The sequence below is a fragment of the Stegastes partitus genome, unplaced genomic scaffold (genome assembly GCF_000690725.1).
Source record: "Stegastes partitus isolate 25-593 unplaced genomic scaffold, Stegastes_partitus-1.0.2 Scaffold1827, whole genome shotgun sequence".
Classification (NCBI taxonomy): domain Eukaryota; kingdom Metazoa; phylum Chordata; class Actinopteri; family Pomacentridae; genus Stegastes; species Stegastes partitus.
In genome coordinates, this window is record NW_007579558.1 from 76,196 (window position 1) to 88,845 (window position 12,650).

Here is a 12,650-nt window from a genome sequence, read left to right on the forward strand (position 1 = left end):
GATCTCGCACAATCTTAAATACAGCTGCTATCTTTTCACATCTTCTTACAGATGAGGGAAAAACACTAGATGTTGCACAGTGCATTTGTTGGAGACTACAGAGCTACTGGGGTTAACGCAGCAGAATCAAAATAAGCTACAGTGTCAGTGTTAATAGTCATAAAGAAACATGTTAACCACAATGCAAAGAGGTTAACTGATGGGTTTTTATAATAGTTTTGGGGGAAAGGTCAAGCCATTGTGACACAACAGAATAACATGTACAAGGCTTTAGCTAAACAGAACACACTTAATCAGTAAATTGTTGCTACATCTAGTTTATTTTGTAGGATTTTAGGGCTCTAAATATAATTTACATAAGAAAGTTAACATTCAAACATAGCATAACTTCCCCAGATTTATGTGTTCCCATTTGCCTCGTTTCTTAAGTCCCATAATACACACACCAGGCCACAGCTTCACCAGTGTGGTCGGATTTGGACCCTGCTGCCAAACAAGTTTGACCTATTGCGAGTCCCTGAAGAAAATGTTTGACAACAGACCACCAGGGGGCAGTGCGAGGACATGGCAGTGAGCCAGCAGCATGGCAGTTTGAGGAGGAGCAGGGAGGAACAGCAGCACTCCTTACCGGTGTCTGAGTCCCGTTCCTCGGTCCGGGGCGGACTGGTCGTGAAGGAGAGCTTGCGCTTCATGGAAGACTTGGCTTTCCCTTCCTTCCCCAGCAACTCACTCCGATCCAACTTCGGAGTTTTGGTGAAAGGGGATAACTTGTCTTTGCTCTGTGAGAGAAACACACCAAAAAAAAACAAAAAATCAGACGTTAAATATAGCAAGGTGTGGCCACAGTCACAGTGCTGTGGGTGGCTGAATATGTCAACAATACAGCCACGGCGGCACATAAACGGCCGCATTTAAAAAGAACTGCCAACTAGTTTGACAACAAAAAGGGTTGAACTTAGCACGCAGGCAGGATTTGAAGTGGAGCTAAGGCTTGCTAAAACATGACAGCAACCTAACAAAGGGTGCATGATTAGGCCATGTTGAGTCTCTGCAACATATTGTTTAGGTCATGCAGGCAGCAGGTTTGTCTGCATGACTCACTGAAATCGTATTCCCAAGGCAAAGTGTCTGCCAAGTGAAGAGTAAAAGATCAGGGGTGACGAGTCTTGTCTGTTTTTTTTTAACCTTTGTTTACACAGGGAAAAAAATAGACAGAAGCCTATTTGTACGCTGCTGTAATTATTGCAGTGTGAACATTTTCACACCCATGCAAACTGCACTCCCAGATTAGCATTAGGAACAAACAGACTTTATAGATTTAGAATGTCTGAAACCACGTGAGCCCTTTTGATAATCTAACAATCACTTTTAGTTAGTTTCCTTTCTTTGCTTTCTAAATCTATTCATTGGTTTTTACATCTGTACTGTCGTCTAGCTGTCTGGGTGAATGGCAGCCTTATTCAGATACTCGGGATACTTGGGGTCTTGTGGAAGGATTTATTGCAGTGTGTTCGTGAAATCCAATACTTTCAAGTTTGATGTGATTCAGCATCTCCTTGAGCCAACTATTGTGTGAGGAGGGGAAGCTTGCTTCCACTTAAACGAGGCGTCTAGCTAATAGAGCTGTAAAGGCCAGAACATGCTGTTTTATCAATGAAAAACTGGGTGCTGCAGGTGGTGGGACTCCAAATAGAGCCTGGAGAGGTTGAGCGTTTGAGTTCATACCGAAAATTGACCAAAGTGTTTAAAGATGATAGTAGCCTCAATATATTTTAGCTTTAGCCTGTTGGTTAGTGGAGAATTATAATTATGATCTAACAAATTTCACCGGGCAAACAAAAGAACTAATTGGGAATTTAAAGCACAGATTAATCTATAATGAAAATATTCCTTGCAGCTCCAACTCATGAAGCTGTTAATTTATAGATAAAAACACAGAAAGCAAAGACGGCTACATCCTGAGTCATGGATACATTTCACAGGTCAAACAACACTCAGTATTTGAGTCAAGATCCTGCTTGTTCAGTTTAATAAAGTCCTGACAATTATTTACACTGAACACAATCTTTTCCATACAAAGAAGCAGGCTTTATGTTCACCACAAGTACCACCACACTGAAATTCCTTTTACTGACCAAAATCTGGGCCATATAATAAAGCTAAAAACACAACAGCACCCACTTCAAAAGACATAAGATGTTAAATTTGATCCCTCCCTCTTGCAGCTGCTAATTGCTTCTATGGATGTAATTTTGGCTTTCACAGTTTGAATTGAAATTAGTTTTGCATGTGCATGAAGAGGCTATCTGATTCTCCAGAAAACAAAAAAAAAAGTCACGATGTCGGCATGCTCCAGTCTCCAACAGCAGTGACTGTAACAGGCCTCAGCAGTAATAGCAGTAATTTCTGTATTATCCCAGTGTCTTTCAGTTACTGGGTTTTAGCACTCTGATCTGCAGACAAAGCTTTTTCAGTACCATTACTTTTAGTGAGCTGCACTTTGGTGCAGTAAAATACATTTCTGGCAGGAGGAAAACGTCTGCAGTGTGGTGCTTCTTTGATCTCAGTGAAGCAATGTGCCAGCTGCGCAAAGCTGAAGTGTCTGGTACTGTCGAAAGTAGAGGGGAGCAAAGATGTGAAGTACTTTTGCCTTAAAAATATAAAGCAGATACAAACTGTCCCTCTTATGCATGTAGAACAGGATAATTAAGTGGAGTTGGTATAACAATACGGTGAATAGGATTTCTAACAACTCGCTGTTGATAAAACATATCAATGCACCAGTTGTTTTATGACAAACCAGTGCAGTGCATCACAAATAAATACTGAGTGGTCCTCAAAATACTAAGTGCATCATAAAGTGTCACTAAGGAGCAATAACGGACCTCTAGTCCAACCACATTCAGGTTTATCTCACTAGCAAATCAAACACAATCAACTAAAGTCACACTTTAACATGTCAGCATCAATGTCAACATGTACATGTATGTCTGCTGGAGTGCAGTGAAGTTTACTGTCAAGAGAATGGTGCAGTGAGGAGATTAGCAGTGCTCCCTGCCAACATCCAGATGTTAGTGCTCTAGCAAGTACGTTATGAGTGTGTTTACACGTGGCTGTTGTAAAATTTAGGAACATTTGTGTTTGTTAGAGTAAAGCCGTCACCATGACAAAGCGTCTGAAGAGGTGACCCAGCACAAAAAACACACACTCAGACTAAGATACTTCAGTACTAAGGGGTGTACTGACTTAACAGAAGTAATATTTGTCATGTATGTTGTATGATATGCACCAATATTAAACCCTTTTTGCCTTTAACAGAACATAATGCAGAAAAAGATTCTTGGCGTAATATGGTGTTGTCACCCTGTTCGCCAGTCAGACTGGCCTTGACTTCATTGTTTACAATGTTCTCTCAGCACTGTGTGCAGTACATGTAGCAGAGTACGTATCACATCTGAGTAGACGGTGGTTCAGAGTGAAGCGGTGTCTTGACCACATATCAACATGAAAATTGTTTTACTTCCAAAAATCCCCGAAAAATCCACTATCGGTTGAGCTCTCATAAGACGTCAATCTGTTTGGTGTTTTTGGATGCTCACAGTGACTCAGCAAGTTTAAAATTAGGTCCACTGTCTTAGTGACATGGTACTGGCTGAGGTACTCAAACAATGCAACATAATTTGGTATCAGGAGCAGCTAGTACATTTTAATTACCATAGTGGGTTTTGTACCAAGATGCTCAGAAGTCCTTAAAATGCTTTTCATAAAATTTGAACAGTGAAATGATCTACAATTCCACGGCAATAGAGCAATCGCTGCTTGCTAAAGGCAGACGGACCTTAACTGATCATGTGATTGCTTTGTCAAAATCTTGCACCAGTATTGTTAAAAAAAAACTGTTTTGCCTGAGATGAAAAAGTGGCTTCTCCATTTTGATTTCAGGGGCAAAAAAAAAAGGAACAGAAATGATCTTTGTGCCTGAATTTTGGGTCTAATTTTTTGCAGGATATCTCTGTAGCTAAAACAGGAAACCAAAGAAAGCAAGTGTTACTTCTGTTGTACATTGTGTTGCACGTGTTCAGTTGATGTCTTTACTACAAGAGGAGGAAACTTAGAAACATGAATGTGATTGGCCACTTAAATCGGAAGTCAGAGAGTTGTCTTCAGTGCTACTCAGTGTTTGCTGGCACGTACCTTCTTCCCCGCCTGCTTATCCACCATGGCTCCATCTCTGTCGCTCCCAGGTTTGGCCATGGTGCGGCACCTGACTAGCTTAGACAGCTACAGCGCAGTAGGTTCATCATGCACCTGGAGACAGAAAACACGACAGCAATGAGAGGGATTTCAACGCTGCCACATCACTGTCTGAACGGATGACTGACCTAGTAATTCGTGGTGTAAACAGACAGAGTTTGCACCAGACAAAGATAGTTTTAAATGCAGGTTCAATTAAATGACAGAAACTGTTTACAGGCTAGCCTTTCAGTAAACATCTGTCACAAAGGAAGCAAGAGCTAAGTAAAGAAAAGTCACTTAACCCCAGAGGGGAGTGAAGTGGTGGCATATGAAATAGTATTGCCACTACGTGTAACTCAGCTGTGTTTTCTGAGTGGATAAGCAATCAGGGATTTTTATTGAAATTTCCATTCCACGTCTTTAGTGACCTTAAAAACAGGCAGGAAACAACTGCATGAGGCAGCATGAATCACACCCTTAGGGACTCTTACATATCTGAGAGGAAAACGTCCCCCTTAAATGTTGTCACTATGGTCTACTCATCAGTGTAACCAAGCTTTCCTCTGATGTGGTTTGTGACAGTGTAGTAACACATGCAGCAGAGTCAATGGGGCGCACTGTGGGCGCCTGCAGAGCCTGGAGGAAGTACAACACTCAGCTGAAGCTGCCTACAGCCGACATGGCATGTGTCAGTTATCTTGTCACATGAGGATCGCAGCTTTCAGTCATAAGACCCTCTTCTGAAGTACTTCAAATGAACTTTCCCTGCTTCCTTTTTACACACTCACTGTCTCATCTGATTCAGCAGAAATAGCCTCTCTTTACCCTCAGAAAGCCTCAAACGGTTCACTTTATATTTAGAAACCCAACAGCCCCTGATTACTTGTTAGGTAGCCACCAAAATGAGTGGGACAGCCCCAATTACTCAATATGAATTGAAAGCACAACCTAACAATAAATACAGTAAGCATTTGCTTCCAAGAAAAGAACACGCATGATTATTTTTTTTCAGTATTGCACGCATTCACAAAGCTATTGATTCCTCCAACGAGCTGCTTGTTTCCTCAATCAGAGCTGCATAATATTCTGAATGAATAGAGATCAACATTATTTGACTGCAAGAGACATTGCTAAGAAAGAAAGCAGTGTGTCAACGTGTTTGCACTTAAATTCTTCAAACAATCCACAGAAAAAAAAAAGAAATTCAATGTTATGTCAAGAAATGTTGAGCTTGTGACAGTGAAAATAAATTACTGAAGCCTTTAATTGTAATTTTTAAGTGAAAATAAACGACAAAAATAATCCATGAACAAGACAATTTTCACCCAAGACTGATAATATAGCAGCAGTGTTCTCAACTATTAAGTAATTGATATTATCTGTTTTGAAAGACAGACAGATAATAAATTAAAAACTCCCTGATTCCAGCTTCCTCAATTTAAATATTTTCTGTTTTTTTTTTTAACTCCTCTATGACAGTAAACTAAACATCTTTGCACTGTGGACAAAACAAGACATTTCAAAAGTTTTTTTTTTTCACTTGAGGAAACACTGATCACTAATATTTTCCATATTCTCTGACATTTTATAGACCAAACAAGTAATTGACGAACTGGGAACACAGTGGATGGATTAATCGACAATTATCAAAACTTGGGCTCCTGATTGACATTTAATAGAGCAACACATGATATGATTCAACTGTAGGTTAACTACTAACATACATGTTTGTAGTAGATTGTAGAAATATCAAATGTAAGGAATCTCTATAAACTGCAGGCTATTTCTTCTGGCTAAAATGCAGCAGTTAGACTGTCTGTCGAGTTTGGGGTTCGTGACTTTTTGTGAATGGGCTTATCAGGATTTAAAAATGAGTGTTGACACAGTTCAGCCTGATTCTCTACGGCTTGGTAGATGTCCTGTGGGCCTGTATTCATGTAGACTGCCAAGAACTGGCAGGAAAAAGGCAATTGACCTTAATTAGCAGGAATTGTTGCTAAACCGATACTAGTCAGAGGTCCATCATTAGTAGGGATAAAAGTTATGATCATTTTGATTAGCTTGGTTGGTTGCAAAAGCAAATTATCCATCAAAACAGCTGCAACTATCAATGTTTTTTATTTTAACATGAAAATGTACTTATATTTTTAAAAATAAATGAGTCATGAAGAGGGCTGCATGATTATTGTTAAAATGATAATGACTTGGATCATGTGGAGCAACATTGAGATCACAATTATTCATTGAATTTAGGGACAAAACATTTTAATTGCGCTTTAACGTTTAAATAAACAGAGCTTTTACTTCCATGTTGTGCTACATTCATGCTAATATCCAAATGTCTGCATGAAAATAAGATTTTTCTTTTGCTGCATCATGGTAAAAGATAAAGAAAACTGTAGTTAATGGGCCGCCGCTTTAGCTCACCTGGCTGAGCTGGCGACCCGTGTAGGGGCTATAGTTCCGATGCTGCAGCCATGGGTTCGAATCCCGCTCATGGCCTTGTGCTGCAAGCCTATCTAATAAAGGCCAAAAAAATAATTAAAAAGAAAATTGTACTCCACTTGCTAAACATCTGCTAATCTATAGTAATTTATGGATATCCCTGAAACGCCTCACATGCAGGCAGCTGTGCACAGAGAAGCCACTAGTCTCCACTCAGTTACTGCAGCACGGCAACTCAGATACGAGTGTGATGAAACATTACTTGAAGTGGAACAAGGGGTTGCAAGGTAAGATTTACTGTTTCCTGTTGGCAGAGCAGGCATTTTAAACGTCAACATCGCAGTTGATCATGTTCATTTATTCGCAGTAAGCCAAAATCGTGATTATTATTCGATTAACAAAATTCATTTTACCTTGCAATGTTTCCTGGAATAGCCAGAATACATCTACATTTAACGTTTACGTCTACTTAGGCAGCCATCCGGGTTTCTCTGACTACCGCAGCAGCGGGACTAAGCTACACACTACACCACCTTACATGCAGTACACTGCAAGACTAGCCGGGGGTTTGCTATGCTGATCAACCACAAGATGTAAACAATACCTTTGAAAATAAAAGAAAGCAAATTTGAATGGATTTTTTATGTAAAACTCTGGCAGACAGCCCCCAAAGATAAAAGCGGCGCTGCATGCCGTTCAGGACTTGCGAGCCAAACGTGCCACTCCTATAAACAGCACAGTCAACACTGACACACTGCAGCATCATTACTATGCAATCAGTCCATACCCACGTGTGAAACTAAATCAAAAACATACCACTGGAGCTAAATGGATCGTAACAGAAGCAGGCCTTTAATGAAGGGATATCATCCAGATGCACAATGAACGGCAAGGATTTCACTCGCATTACCTTCACATGGGACCAGTGTGTGGCATATTGAGGATTTATGTAAAAGCCACAAGTCTTACAAGTTTAATCAGCTAAAGCACTCCAACACAGAGGTATGAGAGGCATAAACAGAGCTACCACACTGCTGCACATTCAGTAGGATGTTGACCTTTTAAGTGTATTTTACTATCAAATCTGTGTTAAACCTGAATTTCAGACAGTAGGAAGTTGTGTGTCATCTTTGTAATGTTTCGGTACACTGCTAACGAGTTCGTCAATTGGTTAGTCAATCACCAGAAAATATGAAATAATCAATAATTTTGCATCTTTATTATTTAGCAAGCCATTCAGTATTTTTTATATAACAAATTGAGTCTTTTAGCTTGGCTCTGAAAATTGTGCTACATTTAAAAAACATATTTTCTGATTATTTGTTGACCATGCAATTAAAAAAAACAAAAACTGAACTGAAACTTTTAGTTGCTGCCCTGCTGTCTAGTATGCAACAAAATATGTAAGCGTCCCACATGTAGGCAGTTACACGTGACATTTGCTTTTTGTGGCAAAATCCAGTCATACAGGTTTTCAGCACTAAATTACCACAACTAAGACGCCGTTAAAGAATCCAACATTCAGTCTCTTTGGATACTTTTACAACCTTTGCTGATCCCAAGTAATAGCACGGTGTCGACAGGTATCATTTTTCCAATACACAGCCCTGCTGCACCGCCGAGGCCAGCGAGAGGTCCGTCATTAGTCAGCAGATCGTCAGTATGCAGTAGCATTGTCATTCAGGCAGCTGAAAGGGAGAATTGAGCTGCCCACAGCGAACACGTTGGTGTAAAGAGGCTAGTGTATCGGGGGTATTAAAGTGGTATGGACAGGCCGGGACCAGACCAGAAAACAAACGCTGACAGGACTCCAATCTGGCCCAGAGACGAGGCGAGGAGGGTGTGACTATAATTACAGAGGTATTTGGGCACTCGCCAGTTTGGCATTCGCATTCACTTCGTTTCATGAGCAGCTCAGGGCTGCAAAAGCCCCTGCGAGCTCTGCCATTAACCTTGGGCTGTTTCAAGTCGAGATCAAACCCTGCCTTGATGACTACTACAGTTCACAGAGACTAAAGCTGAGATTAGTTTGGCATTGGATCTCGTACAGTGAAAACTGACTAAAAGCAACAATTACCTAAGCCACCTAATATCACTGAAACACACTATCAAACTGCAGAATCACAGCTGGAAACGGGTTGAGAGATGCACCACTCCAGAGAGGGATGTGACACCAGAGACACTCGGGATGGCTGGTTTCCTCGGTTCCAACATCAGCAATGTGGTAAATAATTCAACAGCTAAGGAGAAGACACTGAAGAGAGACAATTAAAAATATAAAAGCTTAAAATAATGATTGCACTGCCACTATTAATCCACCTGCTAATTACCTTCTCAGCTAATAGAATAAATATTTTGTTAATAAAGTGTCAGAAAAAAAAGCCAAAAGAGTAAATTCTAATTTTGAACAACAGTCCAAAGTGAAAAGCTAAATAAATTAGATGAAATAAAAACAGAGAAAAGCAGAAAATCCCTTGAGCATGGTTGGCATTCTTGACTAATAAAATGATTGAAGCAATTCATTCATTATCAAAATAACTGCAGATTAACAGTAAGGCTGAAACAATCAGTCAATTAATAGTCTTTTCATGACTACTTTGATAATTGAATATTAGCCAAAGTAATTTTAAAGCAAAAATCCCCCTTAAATTTCTTAATTTCATCTCCTTAATTGTGAGGATTTTCTCTGTGTCTTATGTGATCGTGAGTATCTTTGGTTTTAATGCTGTTTTTTGAACAAAAGAAAAACACATTTCAAAATGTCACATTTGACTTTTAGAAAGTGGTGATGGGTATTTTTAAAAAATTATTTTCAACTGTTTTAGAGACCAAACAGGAAACAAAACAAAAAAATGTTTGATAAATCAGTAATGAAAATAAAGATGTATGCAGTCCTAACGTTGTTGTAAAACTAACTGGATCACTGATGTACTTGCTATCTGGGCTGGAGGTGAACTTTGTCATTAGGTCATGTGACTTAAGAATATGACACAGTTTCCAAGTTATCTTTGTTATGCTTGGACAAGACAACAAGTTGTGATAAAAACTATGAGTCAGAATTGTAAATATCCATCTGCACCGGCTGAACTAAGTCAGTGAAATTCCAAGTTAAGTGTGCTGGCTGCACTGCTGGTCCTTCTGAGCAGCAGATGTCTCTGTATTTATTTATAACCCGGTGTTCCTGCATTCTAACTCTGCCGGTTCCCGACTAACAACAATAACAACCATTTCCCTGTAGTGCTGGAGCATGTTGGCCCTGACAGCAGAGCGGCTGCTGGTGCGTGTCCTTGCGTGAGTGCAGCGGTTTTGTGGGTTTGAGGAGCGGTGGCGCGAGTGTGGGGCGCAAGGGGTAGTGGGGTATGTTGAAGGGGGGGGATGGAGAGTGTGTTGCAGGGGATGGATGAAGAGCACACACAGTACGGTAACCTGATCCACTGACTGCAGGATGGGACAGGGAGGGAAGAGGGCTAAGAATAGCACTGAGCCTGACACACAGCACACAGAGTACGCCGCCGCCGCCGCCACCAGCAGCAGCAGCAGCAGCAGAAACATTACTCCACTACAGCTCCCAGAGTGCTGCCTGCTGTGAGCTCTCACACACACCATGTGGAAAATACATGTGATTTTCCCCCTGGTCTCCCATGTGGCTGCACTTACGGCTGCACACACAAAGGAACCTAGTGAAAAACAAGCTCTGGAGGGCATCATTTGGTTTAAAATGTTATACAGCGGCAGAAATAAAACCAACTGAATTATCAGCAGGACTGTTTAAATTCTACAGTCAGTTGAACCCACAACAGGAGGCAGGCAAAAATCTGTAACGCGCTCAAGGAGATGCACGACGCTTGCTGCAACGGTAAACAGCCGGTCACGTGCTTGTGGTCCTGTATGCCGTCAGGCCAAATGATGGGGGGAGGTCTTTCTCAGCTGCACATCCGCTCCCAGCCTTCGTCTCCTCCTCCTCCTCCTTCGACTCCCTAATGAGTAGCAGGACAAAGCCAGGCGCAAAGGCCCGTTTATTGAGACTACAGGAGAGGGGCAGGAGAGGCAACAATACCCAGCAAAGAGCCAGCCATCTTCAACATGATCACACACATGCACGCACAGGCTTCCAGCTTATATTATAAACCAAATTTGTATAGCAGTGACATACCTCACAATACGTCCGCAAAATCTGTAATGTGCCCTAGAAATGTCGAATCTAATTATTTTGTCATTTGGAAAAAAAAACAAAAAACACAGTATATGACTAAATAAATTATTTTGCAATAAATCATTCAGTTTATTTATCTGGTAGAATTACTGGATATTTAGCATTTGAGTTTAATGCATATGAAAATTATATAATATGAAATTTTAGGTTTGTTGTGGGTAAGACTAAACAAGCAATGTTAGAACCGTTGGAGAGCTATCACTTGTTTGGAGATTTTATTTCAGCAAAATATTTATTTCAGCAAAATACCATGGGATAAACTGATGGAAGCAATGACAGCTGCAGCAATAACATGCAAATGTTTTTATGGTCATCTTCATCCTAAATATAATCTTTTACGAACAAAAACGTGTATTGTGAGCATGTATTGGTTGTGGACACTTTGTTAGACAAAATAACATATCAGAAGGTGTCATCTTTGACTCTTTGAAATCTGAAGTATTTTCTTGCTCTTTGTAGATAAAATGATCTACAAATGAATCACAGTAGCCAACGTCTTCATACCAGCGTAGTTATTCCTACTAAAAAATCCACGTAAGTTCAAACCATTCGAAAATCCATTTTCTGTAAGAGAACAAAACAAAAAAAAAAAAGGTGACATAACATGGCAAATGCTCACTAGGGTGCACACCGTTGAGAAGCACCAGTGGTTTGTTGGTGAGATTGTAGGCTAGCTGTAACGACATAGAACTTCATCTCCATGTTCCACAATTTCGCCATCTGCAACCCAAAGTCCAAAGTATTTCCAAATGGGGCTTTTTGGGAGTCGTCAGACTACCAATTAGTCTGTGGCCGAGTTGGTTCGTGAACTCGCTGCCATCATTACAACGCAGTTGTTATTGTGGTTATTCGCACGTTTCAGCTTGACCTACATTTCATTTCAATTAATGAAAGTGACATCACGCGACTCCTGTCCATCATTCAGCAGCCCAGACCCACGCAAGCAAGACCTCGCGAGGCCGACAGCTGTGTTACTGCTACTTTTTTTTAAAAACCCAGAATAAAATATTAATTTTCACAATGAACTTTCTGTTGTTGTTTTTTTTAAAAACAATTTCTTTAAGGCTGAACAATTTATCCAAATAATATTGAAATCGCAATATGGCTAGGTGTAAGATCCAAATCTTTCAATAAAGATAAAATCTGTCACAACACACCATTATAAACAAAGCCTTGTGTTGCTACAGTAGCTCCAACCTTCAAATCACACACTCCAGACATGACAAGCTTGTTTGGTACAAAGAACAGCAAGAACCACGTTATCAGCTTTATATTTGTTTGGTGGAACAAATGCAAAAATGAGCATTTCCACAAAAATCATGACTCGTATCGCAATATCTGTCAAAATAATTGCACCATGACTTTTATGCACATCATTCAGCCCTAACGTTCATAATATAGTTTAAATAGGAACATTTCTTGTCTTGTTTTGTGCTTATTTAAACTAACAAACCTGCAGATTTCTTTAAAATACATAACTAAAACTCAAATGTCTCATTTATTTCTGTTCCTAAACCAGAGTCATGTCATTCTCCTGACTCAACTGTGCACCAAGTTAAAGGCATAACATTCCCACAGTGAGTCCAGTCCTCCTCCTCCCGTCACTGCGTCGTCTGAACTGAAGGCCTATTTCGACATGGACAAACAAACAGCAAAAGACACTGGATGCCTCAAGGCGTCTGTTCACCTCTCACTACCCTAACCCCAGACAGAGGAAACACGCCTCCTCCAACCGGAGTGTCTGGCCTTCGTTCCA

The 12,650-nt window shown here is 40.3% G+C and overlaps 1 protein-coding gene across 2 annotated transcripts in view; it reads right to left on the bottom strand.

Moving 5' to 3' along the window:
* ankrd12 (ankyrin repeat domain 12) overlaps nt 1-12,650 on the bottom strand; it is a 39,281-nt gene that overhangs the window by 15,286 nt on the left and 11,345 nt on the right. For both annotated transcript variants that reach the window (XM_008302524.1, XM_008302523.1), the window contains exons 2-3: nt 4,195-4,308; nt 629-779 (exon numbers count right to left, since the gene is read on the bottom strand). In XM_008302524.1, the coding sequence (XP_008300746.1) occupies nt 629-779; nt 4,195-4,254 (211 nt within the window). In that variant the 5' untranslated portion in view covers nt 4,255-4,308. The remainder of the gene's footprint in view (nt 1-628; nt 780-4,194; nt 4,309-12,650) is intronic.